At 50.2% G+C, this 15,693-nt stretch overlaps 1 protein-coding gene across 1 annotated transcript in view; it reads right to left on the bottom strand.

The window, feature by feature from the left end:
• FGD5 (FYVE, RhoGEF and PH domain containing 5) overlaps positions 1-14,621 on the bottom strand; it is a 121,592-nt gene extending 106,971 nt beyond the window's left edge. The window contains exons 1-2 of the mRNA XM_032411996.1: positions 14,519-14,621; positions 3,254-5,915 (exon numbers count right to left, since the gene is read on the bottom strand). Coding sequence (XP_032267887.1) covers positions 3,254-5,915; positions 14,519-14,531 — 2,675 coding nt within the window. The 5' untranslated portion in view covers positions 14,532-14,621. The remainder of the gene's footprint in view (positions 1-3,253; positions 5,916-14,518) is intronic.
• Between the last annotated feature and the right edge of the window lie 1,072 nt (positions 14,622-15,693).

Here is a 15,693-nt window from a genome sequence, read left to right on the forward strand (position 1 = left end):
AGACCCTGAGCTGCTACTCTGATTTAGAGGTCTCTAAGGGCTCTCTGAATTCTATTTTATACTTACATGTTTCTTGAAGGGAGGTACTTTTAAGTGGAAAAAGGGCTTGGATTTAAATAACAGTGAATCACACCAGAGAGAGAGAGTTATTCCCTTTTCAGTCCTTTTGAATCCTTCTGATTATGCCAACAAGAAAGTCTCTGTGTGGTGCCAGGACGTCTTTAACACCTCTCCCTGTTTAACAAAGGGGCCAGGCTTCCAGCTCCAGCCTTGGCAAGTAATAACCTCAAGCTAGAATTTACCCGTTATTTTCCTTTCCTTTGTATCTTATTTGTATAACTGCCTTCTATTTATGGCAACCAATAGTGTTTTTCCATTTCCCAACACTGACACAAAATTTCCTTTCTAAATATTTTTGAAGTAAAAAAGAGAGACTGATTGAAAGAAAAACAATAAGTAAGTGATAGTACAGGCAGTAGAACAGAAATGGTAAAAGTGGCACAGGAGAGGCAAATGGTTGAGAAATACAGATCTGCTCCAATCTTACCATTTCACAGATGAGCAAACTGTGGCCTAGCCTTTTCCAAGATCCCACAGCAGGTCAGTGACTGAGTGGGCTTTGAACCCACATCTCCTGATACACCGTCCTGCACCCTTTCAGGGCTGTTGATATTTATTCCCTGATCCCCACACTGAAGCAAGGTGTGGGACAGGACAAGGAGCGGAAGGAGGAGGAACGGCCCTCTTGCCCCATCCTGTCCTGCTCAACCCGAAGCAACCCTGGGCACCCGTAGGCATATGTCTCAGATCGGCAGCACCCCACCGCTAGGTTCTCAAAGCCCCTGTCCAGGGGGAGAAGCCACTAGGACCCCACCCCCACAGCAGTCCCTCATGCCTCTCAACTTGATGTGTCTGAAACCTCCCTTGCCCAGACCTGTTTCAGCCCAAGGCGAGGATTTCTCCCCCTCCCTTTGCTTCCATCTGTTTCATGCAGGAAAACGGAAGAAAGCTTTGCTCACTGTTGATGTCCAAGAGGATGTGGTTCCTGCATGGGAGATTTATCTGGTCAGTCTGGCCTTCCGTGAAGGAACATCAGGGTAGAGCAACAGGGCTCTGAGTCTGACGGTCCAAGATACTCAACCACGGCCCCAGGCTGTAGCATCAAATGTGAGAAAATGCAGGGAAAGCACCCAGCACAATGCCTGGCATACAGGAAGCAGGAAAGGTATGGTAGCATTGACATTTTCTTGGGTATTTTTCCCTTATTATCAGGTTAATTTGGATGAAGGGACCTTTTTGGGGTTTTGGGCAAAGTACAGATCAAGACAACAGGGACTCGGCAAATGGCCAAGCAACCTGTGCACTGTATAACCCCGGGGCAGGGGGTGGAGGTAGGGGGGTTGAATGTGAATGTGGCCCTGAAGCAGTGCAGTGCACAGCGTGCACAATCAGATCTGGCACCCCTCAGTGTAATTCACTAAGGATGCCTAAACCAGGTGTCAGGAAATCTTGAGTCCTAGCACTGATTTCTCCACTAAATTGCTGAGCTACCTTAGGTAAATCCCTTTCCCTCTCTGTGCCTCAGTTTACTCCTCTGTAAGAGGACCAAATGTTGTCTGAAGTTCCCTTCCAGCTATAAAATTCAGTGATTCTATAGAAGCCGACTTCGATTGCTGAAGGGCTGTCATACGAAAGAGGAAATGAGCTCACTTGCCTGGCTTGAGAGGGGGAGAGCCAGCATGAGTGGGGTAGGGATATTAGGAGACAGCTTTTGCCTCAGTCAGAAAGGAAAATTTAATCAGGATACCTAGCAACAGATGAGGCAGCTCTGGGAGATGGTGAGTTCCCTGTGGCTTGAGGAATTCAAGTACAGACTGGGTTAGAGAAAGGCCTGTTAGAGTGGGAGCCTTGACCATCTGCCCTTTAAGATCCTTTCTAGATGATTCTGGTTTCAGAGCTTGGTTCTATTTTCATTAACGCTAGGAGGCACTCAGCTAGGTCTGGATCCTGTCAGACCCTGCTGGTAACTATTAATGCAATGAACTGGTCGGCTGTGCAGCTCTCACCCTTGTAGAGTTTGCACACGTCCACACTCTCCAAATTAAACTCAGTCCCTCCAACAGTGTTAGTGTTTACCCTTGCCCCAGCAAACAAACCCTTTCATTCTGGAAAGAACTAATTAACAGCCTCACCCAGACTTGGGGGAGGGAGAAGATGGAGCCGGGGGGGGGGGGGAACCATGTAAAAAACTCAGGAGAATAAACCACATAAACACTTCTAGCATCTACACTCCAGCGACAGCTCATGCTAATTGCAAATCATCTTATCTATTCATTACTGCAGGCGCCCTGGGAACTCCGAGCAGTAGCAGCGTGTGGGACTTGGTGAAGTCACTGCACACAAGGGGTCAGAATCAGGATATCCTTCAAAATCACTGCCATTTTCGCTTGTATTAATTCCAATCAGGTGCTCCCAAAGAGAGTAAATGGTTGAGGCTGAATTGCATTGCCTTTAAGCTGCATCCACAAGGTACAAGGAACAGCAAGATTTGGCAGTTATCCACTTGGGATGATCAATAAGGGTATTCAGTCAGTCTTGGGAAGGTGGGGTCAGAAAATCCCCACTGTTGTTAATAATTTCAGTGTTTCACTCTTATTTCCAAGGTGAATGAGTCAAAAAAAAAAAAAAAAAACCATCCTGGATGTACCTCTTAAAGGCTTCTATTCAGAAATTTAGCTCACGGCACCCTTCGCTCTTTAAACAATTTAAATAGATTGTCTTTTCTAGTTCCCTTGAATAGAGTGTATATTTACATAGTAAAAGGGTATCAATCTCAATTTAGGGTATTTTCCTGATGGTGAAAGATATTTAGTTTGGCAGGATACCAGGACCTTCTCTCTTGGTGACTTTCCTGGAGAGGACTAGCAAACCCATCCTCCTAGATGAGAAATGTCTCTCAAATAATGGAAATACAAATGCTCACATTTACACTGTATTTGGCGTTTTAGACAATACTTTCCCACAGATGATCGTCTCTGATCTCTTCAAACACTCCGCCGTGAGGCAGCAGAAATCCCATTTCACAGATGTAGTAACTGGGCTCAGAGAGTAAAGCCACACACCCCAAGTCACACAGCTAGAAATAAGCAGAGCCTGAGGCTAAAAAGCAAGTCCATTCTGTCCCCTGTACCTAAGCTTACCTCTCGGATGGTCACACTTGCCCAACAACAAAGAAAATATAATTTCACAGTACCTTTCTGCTTCTTGGTCTGCGCTCTGTTGTTTGCTTTCAAAGGCGTTGAAGCTGCTCATGTCCACGTAGCCGTCGTTTTCATTTGCCGTGGACAGGGCTCTGCTCTGATCTTCAAACAGTTTTGTAAATGTCCCAGCCCTCGCAGGCCTCCGGGGTGGAATCTGAATATTTTCATAGTCTGAGTTCATGGCTGGGATGTTCTCATAGTCTGAAGTGTCGGCGTTGGGGAATGAGATGGACCGAGGCTTGGTCAGGGGCAAGGGCAGAAAAGGGGGCCGGGAGCGGTCTTCGAAGGACTCCACTCTGGACACCGTCCTGCTGAAGGGGACACCTTTCCTCTTGCCATCCCTGTAGAAGATGAGGGAGGAAGGGGAATCGGAAGCCCGGAGCTTGCCAGTCCGAGCCTTAAGCTGCGGGGAGTTGCTGAGGCTCCTGCGGTCAATTTCCAGAAGCCTGGCAGGCCCATGGTAGCTGGATTCTGAAGACGACCTGGAAGAAGACACGTTGACATCCACGTGCACTTTGTTCTCCGACTTCTTTTTAAAAGTCAGTGCCAGGAACCTCTTGAAGGATGACTTCTTCTTCTTGGTGTACTTGTCTGGGGGCTCACTCTCGATCAGCAGGGAGGGAGAGCTCTTTGTGATGGGCTTTTTGGTGATGCAGGCCAGGTCGAAAGGGGGCGGGATGTCGACCACAGAAGAGGGTGTTGAGGTGCCGCTGGACGGAAGGTGGTTCCTCTGGGAGAAACTCCCAGAGGAGCCAATCATACAGGGCAGAGAAAGGTTGTCATCTTTCCTTTTGATCCTATGGTCATCCAAGCCCGATGCCTCTGACTCCCGGTACAAGGAGACTGGAATCTCTCGGCCTTCCACAGAGAATGATCGGGGGTATAGAGTGAAGGCTCTGGGCTTGGCTGGCAAGGCCCTGCTGGCTTCCAGTGGTTTCCCCTCCAACGAAAGAACCGTCTTTCTCGCCTCCTTGGTGGCACCTCTAATGCCAATGGCTGATGAGCCAGCTTCTGGTCCGGTTTCTTCTGGGACAGTTTCTGGGACATAGCCAGCCACCTTCCCGGAGTGGGGCCTGGCCCTAGTGATGATGTTCTTCCTGTCGATGGAGACCAGGCCACCCTCAGCATCAGAGTTCATTTCTTCTTTTGTGCCATAACCACTCAGCATGTCAGATGCAGCCTGTGTCTCAGGCTTCTCTGCTTCCCCAGGGTCAGCCCCTTGCTCCAGGTCAACTCCCATCTCATAGGGGTTGGTGAGCCCATCGTCTATGGCATCCTCATCCTCTGGCATGACCACCACGTCAGGGACAGAGGGGCCCTCCCCAGAGCCACACGAAGTTCCAACAATGGGGTCCTGCTCCGCACGTTCTCCAGACTGTGGTTCCTGCTGTGACTCTAAGTCTTTTGCTGACTTGGAAAAAGAGGAGTAGCTCTCGCTACAGAAAGAGGTGCTCTCAGTCGGAAAGAACTCGTAGGGACTTCCTGAGAGTGAAGTCACAAATTCATCCATGCCATCATTCTCGAAAGGAATGATTTGGCAGCTCTCCTCGGCAGGTTCTTCCTGTACCAGGTCTTCACCTTCTCGAGGGTCCTCTCCCACCTCCCGGGTGACTGCTGCCATTTCTTCTTGGTCCGTTTTCTCATTTTGGTCAGGTGGTTCATCCTGGTCATCCTGGTCACCACTGGCTGTGGCATCTTCACCCCCTTCCTCTGGGACTTCAGGGCTGTCTGTGGCCATCTCTGCCTCCTGAACACCCATGGCCAAGCCCTCATTCTCTGTGGGTTCCTTGCTGTCATCTTCAGCATCCCCCTCAGGGGGCCTGTCAGAATCCACACGTTCATCTGGAGCCCCTGGTTCTGTGTTGGTGGAGCCTTCCTCACCACCCTCCTCTGCCTCCCTGGGTGTCCCAGGGGGCCCAGGCTCATCACTGGGAGCTGCTGGACCCTCTAAATCAACGTGAGTTAGAATGATATCACTTGGAAGGACTGCTTCTCCATCCCATGGGCCCCTGTCCTCCAGGTTGTACACGTTGTGTTCTTCCACGAGCTTCTCTTCCTCCTCACTTGTAAATGTCTGCTCCTCTGCCCCCGGGTCACGGGCAGTGTCCTCCACCCCCACATTCTCAGGGGTGGGAGCTATGCCTCCATCAACCTCTTCACTCAGCACCACTTCAGCTGGGGCTGCCAAGTCCTCAGCAGCTCCCATCCCCTCCAGGTCGCTCTCCTCGCCGCCCTCCTGGCACTCCTCCTCCCCAGCGGCATCTGGAGGCACCATTACTGCATTCTCTGCAGAGCTGCTACACCTGGGTTCGTCCTCTTTCGTCGGAGCCTTGGGGACCACGATGTACTCCTCATCAGCCTCAGACTCGGAGCACTCCAAGTTGGACCGGTGCTCTCCGTAAAGCCCCCTGTCAACGCAGAGCACTTTCCCGTTGCTGCATTTGTTCAAGCTGTTGATCATGTACACGCTGGCTCTCCACTCACTGGGGGTCGCCAGCCTGGGCTTAGGGGCAATGGGGGGTTTCGGCCCCCTAGACATGGAGTTGGGACTGTGAAGACTATCAGGCCGGGGTGATGAAGGGAATTTGGGTGCTGTCACAGGTGTGAGGGGACTGGCAGTCTTTGGCTTGGGAGCAACTGGTGGTTTTGGTGAATCTAAAGGATGAAAATAGAGAAAACAAGGACACAAAAAGTACAGTTACCCTTATTTCCATTCAGAGTCTACCGCTTAGCATTTTCAAGAAAACATTGAAGATAGTTTCCCAACCTATGTGAGCCCAATCTACTATGTTCTGTCTTCGGTTTATGTCCTCCACCACCATCTTTAAAATCCCTTCACCTCTACTGATAATTCATTCTGTAAACAAAGTGAATAGATCTTCCTTTTGTACACAGTCCAGCTAACAAAACTCAACTCAATGACATACTCCTCAAACAAAGGTGTGCAGAGCATTGTAATCATTGATCCAACAACCATGTATTAAATGCTTTCTAGGTGCCAGGTACCCATGAGACAACGCTGAACTTGACAGTCACCATCCCTGCCACCCTCATGGAGCTTACATTCATTCTACAGTTAATTCATTGGATACCTACTATCTATATGCATAGCACCGTAGACAGGAAGGTCTTCTAGGGTCAAGAAGAGAAGGATACCTCTCTTGAGCACTTGCAGTTGAGTCAGGGAGGCAAGACTAACAGAACAATTGGAGGACAGAGCCACAGACCCTTGGAATATTATGATTAAATAGCCATTATCTCACTCCTTCAAGGACAATACACCAAAGGTCTGTGACAATGATGCATGACTCTTCTAAGGGTCACCTCTGAATTCTACATGCTTTAAGACTGGTGTCGAGCTAACTGCCCTGCATCCAAATTTCATGGGCACCTGGATTTCATGGGAGAAACCATATGGTATTTTCCAACATGGATATTTGCAAAAAGTCTCCTGCCTTATGGATGCGGAGGATCTATCTGACATGTCAGAATAAAGGATGTGATACAAATGCACGTGCAACAGGAGTCAGAGAAGCAAGAGATACCATGACTAGGAAGACCTCCTGGAGAAGGTGAAATTTCAGCTGTATTTTGCAGAATGGGAGGGATCTGGTGCAAGGGTCAAGGGAGTAGCTGCCCACTTCCAAGTTCATCTGTCCTGCAACAAGCATGCCTCCAATGCCTCCAAGCCCCTGGCCACACTGTGGGCAGAGTGAGGAATGAAGCTTTCCAGGAAGGTATCTCCATCCTGACATCTCGGCTTCAAATGCACTTCTTGGCTTCCCACTGCTCATAGATGACAACATACAAATCTCCCCTTGAGCCAGCCCCTCCTCCCAGTGCCATCCCCACTAAGGCCTGGGTTTGACACAGAGCAGCTTCGGAATGCCAGCCTGGCTCATGACAGAAGGGAGATGGAGCAGAGGTCCTAGAAGTCCGTCAGCAAACTTCTCCTCCCTATGCATTTGACTCCCAGGTAAACCCTTGCAGCCCCTAATCCTAGTCATCTGTAGTTCAGGGCTCTCTGGCAGAGACAGAGTGTGAGCCATGTTTATATCACATACGTAATTTTTAATTTTCTTATAGCCACATTAAAAAAGTAAAAAAGAAACAGGTGAAATTAATTTTAACAATACTTCTTTTTAAATTCAATATATCCAAAATACTATCATTTTGGATATCATCATGTAATCAGTGAATCATGTCTGGATCAACATGTCATCAATATACAAAATTTATTAAGGAAATATTTGACATACTTTTTTGTACTAAGTCCTTGAAATCTAATGTGTATTTTACACTTTTCAGCACATCACAATTCAGATTAGCCACATTTCAACTACTCAGTGGCCACATGTGGGTAGTTGCTACGGCGCTGGCCAGCACAGTGCTAACTGGTTTTAACCCATCTCCATGGGACTGTTCCACTGGCACCTCAATTTCAATACATCTGAAGCCAAAGTAAGTATCTCCCCTAAACTGGCAGAACTGTGTAAAAATTAGCTGACTCTGCCCCAAAGGAAATTAAAAAGGCCTGGAATAGCAAGAATATAGGTGCCCATATACCCTGTTCCTGAAAGGGCCCAATTTCAGAGCCTCTTCAGTTACACTTTGCAAATAAATCTACTGAACTTAGTGGTCCGGTTTTCCAGCGTACAGCTAATTAAGAGGGGTAGGGATTGGCAGTTAGAACAGGAATACTGGGGGCGCCTGGGTGGCTCAGTCGTTAAGCGTCTACCTTCGGCTCAGGTCATGATCCCAGGGTCCTGGGATCGAGCCCCACATCGGGCTCCCTGCTCAGCAGGAAGCCTGCTTCTCCCTTTCCCACTCCCCCTGCTTGTGTTCCCTCTCTCGCTGTCTCTCTCTCTCTGTCAAATAAATAAATAAAATCTTAAAAAAAAAAAAAAAAGAACAGGAATACTGCCAGCTGTAAAATGTGGTAGTGGCCAGTAAGAAAGGAAGAGAAGAGACACAGCTGTCAAGACCCTAAAGGCTAAAGCACCCACTGCACCAACCCCCTAACCCACACCTATATTCATCCACATTAACACCCAGGCCAGCCACTGACATCTAGATAATAACACAGAGTCTTCAAAATATAAGTGGCCTTCCAACTCCTTGTTTCCATAAGCAAATATGTCCTAATTTAGAAAAATATCTGTCCAAATTAGTAAAACACAAAACAAATAAAAAAAAATGCCACACACAAAGACAACAACAACAACAACAACAACAACAAAAACCCACCCAACTATGTGGAGTTTAAACAGCTAACCATTAGCTAGTCTGTCATTTTACAGTAACAGAGTGAGCCTTTGGAGCCTGGCTGATCTGGGTTCAAATCCTGGCTTTGCCACTTTTAAGCAATGAAACCGAGCCTCAGTTTCTTCATCTATAAAATGGGTACAATAGGTACACCTACTCTCAAGAGGTTATGAAAATTAAAAGATATATATTAAAAGTGCCCAGCAGTAGGTCTTCAAGTAGAAGTACTCAATAAAGAGAAGCTATCGTTATTCTAATAATGTCAGTCTTTGCCTATCCCACATCTTCCCCTGGTATAAGTCTTGCTTTACACTGATACGTAATATTAGGTTCAAGCTCCCAACATCAGGTGGCAGGCACTGGCATGAAGTTATTCTTTGAGGGTGGGGACTCTCATCTCTCATCCTTAGCAGGTGGTATTTCACATGAGCGCCAGGACCTGACAAAGGGACAGATGGGCCATGAAAAACGACCATCACCTTGGCTGCATCACCCCCACCCCCACTCCATCCTTCATCCAATCAAGCTATTGATCTGTGGGCGCTGTCTCCTCAAGAAAGGTTACAGTGGGCGTCTGAGGCGTGATCCTGCAAAGAAAATGCCTTCCCCACAGGATCCCCTAGGAATGACAAGTATCTAGTGTCCATGTCCTGCTTCCAGCTCTGAGATTCAGGGTGTTTCACCTGCATCCTCTCTGAGATCAAAGGATGCCAGAATCAGAAAGGCTTTGTCTGACCCCTCAGGAAAAGATGAGGAAACTGAGGCACATAGAGTCGAGGCATACGGTTTTCAGCAAGTCTGGAGCAAGGCCCACGTAGAATGCGGGTTTCTTGCTTCCTGGTCTAGTCACTTGAACCTCTGCCTTCACCCTTTTGCCCTTGAGCTTTCTTCTACAGTGGAGACTCAGGGCTCCCAGCTTCTAGTGAGGCAGAGAAGGGTAAAATTCAAGGAAACTGAGACCAGAGAGACCAGAGACAGCTAGCCAGGTGTGAAATTTACATAAGGCTGAGTCCAGGGTTCAGAAATACTAACCGACCATAAGGTGAATGACTGGCTTTCATTTGCTCCCATCTAATTCCCATTAATCCGACTCCATCAAACACATATTTATTGAGCACCTACTATGTGCAGGGCACTCACCTAGAATCTTTGGACAAATCAATAAACAAAAACAAATACCTTGTCCCTGGCGAACCTTATATTCTAGTAGAGGAAGATAAGCAATAAAAAGGAGAAGCATATTACATTATTGTACATTAGATGATCATAAAGTCTACGGAAAAAGATTAGGAGTTTGGTGTTTTGTTTTTTTTTTTTCAATTTTAAATCGGGATAGGCCTCACTGAGAGGACATTAGAGCAAAGACTAGAAAGATGTGAGGGAAGCCAGGACTCAGGTGGTGTGTTCAAGGAGGGCCAGAGCGGCTAGAAGGGAGGGATGAGCGAGCAAGCAACAGGGAGAAGCAGGAGATGAGGTCAGAGAGGTCACAGGGTGGGTGTAGATTATGCAGGACCCCCCAAACAGAAGCAGGACACGCATACTCTGGCTAATGTGCTGAAATAGGTAGAAGTGGTGTGGATGGATGCAGGGACACCCATGAGGAGGCTCTTGCAATAATCCAGGCAAGAGATGAGACAATGGAGGCTTGGACCAGGTTGGCAGTAGTGGAAGTGGTAAAGAAGAGTCAGATTCCAAATACGAAGGTAGAGCTGGCAGGATTTGCTGACAGTCTGAACATGGGGTGTAAAAGGAGAGAAGTCAAGGACAACACCAAGGTTTTGAGCCAGAGGAACTGGGAAAGAGAATTCAATTGGTGCTGGGGAGGGAAAGCCAGAATTTCAGTTTGCACGTGTTAAACCTGAGTTCCCTACCACACACCTAGGTGGAGACAGATATCAAGTAGGCTCCCAGATATACCAGTCTGGGTTCAGGGGAGAGGTCTGGCTGGAGGCATCCATCATAGAGATAGAATTGAAGGCCTGGGCCTGGTGAGATCACCAAGTGAATGAGTGTGAACAAAGAAAAGAGCAGGGCCCAGGAGGGAGCCCCAGTGGCCCTGAGGTTATGAAAAGGAGTCAGGGAAAGACACTGGGGAGGAATGAAAGAAAATGAAGGTTGTGTGAAAGCTTCAGCTCTGCTCCCTCCCTCTCCCCTCACAAAAAGGAGCCCCATAGAGCCCCTCTCCTCAGCACAAGTTTATTTGGGTCCCAGACCAATTCTGCCTAGAGAAGACCCATGGGATGAGATAGCATTGGGGTGCATGTGGAAGGACGAGGAGGATTTTCCTGATCAAAAAAGAGGCTGGGTATGCCAGACAGAGGGAATAGAATGTGCAGAGGCCCAAAGGCAGTTAGATGCAAGCCACCTGGGAGTACGGTAAAGAGTTCAGTATGGCAGGGATGGGGGATTACAGGATAAATCCGGGCTGGGGCTTCCTCCTCTGGGTTAAGGTCAACTTTCTGACTATCCAGAACCCAGCATGGGTGGAGCTGGTGGACCCTCTGCTGTCTCATGAGTTCCTCTGGCTGTGGTATGAACCTTCCTTCTTCCAGTATCACAGAGCCTGGGGGGGTGGGGGGGTCATACCTCTCTGCCCAGGACCTCTTGGCAATTTGCTATGCGTAAGGATAACTCAAATGCAGAATACCCTTTGAGCCAAGATGCCAAGAGTTAACTGACAATGGGGGAACCACAATGACAGGAGGAAGACATTTTTAACAGCTTCTGGTGATAGAAATCATTCCCAGCCAGGCCCCATTACTAGTTTGTATTTTCTCTATTTCAATTAAGCATCTGTCACTCACATCCACACATGCTGCTGTTTCCTTGTCAGTTATGCAGAGGTTAAATGAGAAGGGGCATTGGGAGGAGCACTGGACTAGGAGTTAGGAGCTCTGATCTCCACTCCTGGCTCTGCCATTAATTGGACATGTGACCTTGGGCAAGTCCCTTCCCCTCACTGAGCCTCAGTTTCTCCATCTGTAGAGCAGGGGTGCTGCACCAACCAGTCAGTAAGTGCCTTCTGCTCCGGCCGACTATAGCATATTTAAACTCATGGCTCTTCTCGTGTCCCCTGATATCCCCTTGTTCAGTCCCTGAGTCTGTTTCAACTGCAGTTCACTATATTCCCCCTGGAACTCTCATAGCCATATGTTCCAAGAGTAATTATCTTCCAATTTCACCTTCCAATTGCATCTTAATTTAACTTCCATTCCTGGGTGCCTGCTGGAATGTCCAAGCCAAGCCTGATGATTTCTAATTAGGCTGCTGTTAAGCTAGTCCAGTGATCCACGACAGGGCACATACTGGGAAGACCACAGGGACAAAGTGGGAAAAGCATGGGCCCCAGGCTCAGACAGACCTGGGCTCCAATCCCAGCTCTGGCACACATCATCTGTGTCATACTGGGCATGACACTTTGCCTCTCTGAGCCTGTTTCTTTCTTGGTAAAATGAAATAAATACCTCCTTTTTCTATAAGGATGTTGAAAAGTTCAAAGGAAATAACAGACATAAGACACCTAACAGTCAGTTGGCTATAATTTCTTGGGCACTTACTATGTGTTTAGCACTGGATAAAAAAGCAGGCTCTCAAGCTGGACAGTGAGTGTTTCAATCCCATTTTGGCTTAGTGACCATAAGATCCCTGCAGCTCAGTTTTCCCATAGGGATAGCAAGAGTACTTACCTTATAAGTTTACTGTGAAAACTGAATTGATTGAAGTAAAACACTTAAAAGCAGCACCTAGTTCACAGTAAGTGACCAATAAATATTAGCCAGTATTCATTGGTAGCTTATGACAGACACTATTCCAGACACCTTATAAGCTTTATATAATCATGAGAACTAAATGACAAAGATCATACTATCCCCATTTTTCAGATGAAGAAACTGAGGCACAGAGGTGAAGTAACCTCCTCAATGTCACATAACTAAGTATATAGTGGTTCTGAAATTCAGTCCCATGGAGTCTGTGAGCCACTATGTTACATGATCAGGAAATTCAAAGCATGGCACACAGAAATCATTATGTGAGTTTCCCATCACTGCCAGCACACTGAAAAAGTAACCAGTTTTATGCTGGAGGCAAGTTACAGGACGGCTAAACCCAAGAGTAGCAACTGCTAAGATTTCCTGGGACCAAACCTGCCTCTCAGTTTATTCCGGCTCATTCCATCCCCCAGATTCTCAGAAAAGGGAGGGCTTGCCCAAGCCTCAAGCAGGGAAACGTGGGAAAACTGGAACCGCTCTCACCATTGTTTTAAGTGAGTTTTATTAGGAGTGTAGGAAAAAGCTAGCCCAGCTCTGTTCAGGCTGTGCCAGAAACAGGCAGGAGGCGACCTTCTTCCTCCAAGGAGTGGCTGGCTGGGCACTGGGACCCTGCTCCAGCCTCTCCCAAAGTGGCACCCCTGCTGTGACCCACACTCCCTCACCGTCCAAGCGTCCACATGCCCAGCAACAACAGGGCCTGGACGCAGGAAGGCTGCTTCCACACTCCCAAGTCCCCGAGTGTCTCCTTTGTCAAATCAGTCCAGCCAAATGTCTCCTGTCTGCACTTCACTCCTAAGACAATGACTTTTTTCATTAAAAAGACTTAAAAAAGAAAAAGCCCACTACACACACACACACACACACAAGGCAGCAGGATATGGTTCTAAGACAGCCAAAATGGTGGCTTCCTGTTTCTTTAGGGATGTGTGTTTTGGAGTATGGCTTCGGACAAGGGTGTTGGTCCAGGAGGGGGCTGCCTTCTGCTCAATTTTAAAAGAAAAGGAAAAAAAGAGGGACTATCGCTCCTTGGCAGGGAAATTAAGTTAGCTGAGCCCCTTGCTTTGCAAACTCGCCTCTTCGAGGGAACTTTCTGCCCTTGGGGTGGATGGAGTCAGGAATCCTGAGAACGGTTCCAGGCATCGCCCATCTGAGTCTCAGTTACTAAATCTGTTAAATGGCACTCCTCTGAAGGGACTGCTAGTATTCGCTATCAAACGCATTCTGGATTTCCCGGAATCCCTGAACTGGCAGAGTCAGATTCACGAGGCAGAGACTCGAGGGATGGGAAGGAACGTCTGGAGTGCGGCTCAGCCTCGCTGAGGAGTGTCCCCCTTGGCGTTTCATCCCCTGGGGGAGGCACAAAGAGGGCCCCGGGCCAGGGCCCTGCGAGGGAGGGGTGCGCTGCGCGGGGGGGGGGGGGGGGGGCGGATAATTTAGGGCTTTTTTTTTTTTAAAAGATTTTATTTATTTGACAGAGACACAGCGAGAGAGGGAACACAAGCAGGGGGGAGTGGGAGACGCAGAAGCAGGCTTCCCGCGGAGCAGGGAGCCCGATGCGGGGCTCCTTCCCAGGACCCTGGGATCATGACCTGAGCCGAAGGCAGACGCTTAACGACTGAGCCACCCAGGCGCCCCAATTTAGGGCTTTCTAGTCTCCTCCAGGGAGTGAGCTCCAAAGTCTCGGTGTCTAGGAGAGAAAGGAGGGAGCAGGAATCGTCTTAAGAGTGCGCCGCCGGGTACGGAGGGGCCAGTAATAGACCCCGGGGTGGAGAAGAGTTCCGGAAGGACCCTGGGGCCCAGAAGGGGCCTCTGAGGGGCCAACGAGGGCCTGGCGGGAACCCCGAGGAGCTGGAGTGAGGATTCAGGGGCGCGACCAAGTTGCCTTCGCGAAAGGAACGTTTCTCGGTTGCCGAGCGGTGCCCCACACTGGGGTCGCGGTGGGAGCGGCGGAGGGCGTACGCGGCCAGGGTGCGGCCTCGCGGAGACTGAGGGGGCGTCCCCCAGGCGGGGCGTCTCGCACAAGGGGCCCCCCGATGAGTCTCAGCCTCCTCGGCCGGGGGGCTCCGGACCCGCCCATATCTCGGCCGCAGCCGAGCAGAGTGGGAAGGTCGGGGCATTTTTCGGCGGCTCGCTCCAGGCGCCCCGTGGGCTCCAACTTGGAGCGCCTGGCGCGGTCCCCTCGCGCGCGTCCCGCGGCGCCAGAGGTCGAGCGGAGCCTCCTACCTGCTCTGTTCATCTTCCAGCACGCCCAGCCCGGGGCCGCCCGTCGGTCAGTCAGTCGGTCCGTCCCAGCGCGAGTCCGCGCGCCGCCTTACTCCATGGCCGCCCCGCGGGGCCCGCACTCCCTGGCGCCCGCCCCGCCCCCCCGGCGCGCGCCGGACTCCGCGCGGCGCGCAGGGCAAGTGGGGGCGCGGGGCGCGAGCCTCCGGGCTGGGCTGGGCGGGGCGGAGCGGGGCGGGGAGGGGGCGCGAACGCGGGGCGCTCGGGGCGGCGGCCGGGGCAGCGCGCGGCGTTGCCTTCGCTCGCGATTCCGCGCGTAGCGCGGGGCAAGTGGGGGCGCGGGCCGCGAGCCTCCGGGGGCGGGGCCGCGCTGGCCGGGGGCGGGAGAGGGGAGGGGGCGCGAGTGCACCGCGCGTGGGGCGGCGGCCCGGGCAGCGCGCGGCGTCGCGTCCGCTCCGGGTCCCCGCTCCGTACCGGGCGCGCAGCGCTCAGGGCGCCGCGCCTCTGCCGCCGCTGCGCCTCCGCCCCCTCCTAGACGTTTCCTCCCGCTCTGAGGAAGGGTTTTTTTTTTTTTTTTTTTCCCTTTCTGCTCTGTCAGGGATCGCAGGGGATGAGGGGCGAGGCGTCCCCCGCGCACATTTAAAGGGGCCGTGATGACTCGGGGAGCCGCGCGAGGTTCAAGGGACTAGGATCAGTTGAGGGGAAGGAGGGAGCCGGCGAGTGGGCTTTTGGAGACCTCCTAGCCCCTCGTCCAAGGGACCGTCCATCTCTTTCTTTTCAACCTCGGGCATGCATTCGGTCCTGGATCAAGCGCTGTGCAGAGAGCAGAATAAGACCGCTCCCAGTTCTTACCCTCGTGGAGCTTAGATGGGAAGTCAGTGGAGACACAGACAAATAAGCAATATCATTTCAGAGAGTGATAAATGCCTTGAGAGAGATAAGCCAGGGTAATGGGGCAGAGCACTGACTCTCAAAGTGTGCAGATCAGCATTGGAATTGCTAGAAATGCAAATTCTCAGGAGACTCCCCCCCGCCCCAACACACACACCAGACTTACTGAATCAGAAATCCTGTGTCTAACAAACCCTTGAGGTCCTTCTGATGTAAGCTGAAGTTTGAGAACCACTTGTGTAGAGAATGGGTGATCAAGGAAGGCCTCCCTGAGGAGGTGACATTGA

The sequence above is a fragment of the Phoca vitulina genome, unplaced genomic scaffold, assembly GCF_004348235.1.
Source record: "Phoca vitulina isolate PV1807 unplaced genomic scaffold, GSC_HSeal_1.0 scaffold13, whole genome shotgun sequence".
Lineage (NCBI taxonomy): Eukaryota > Metazoa > Chordata > Mammalia > Carnivora > Phocidae > Phoca > Phoca vitulina.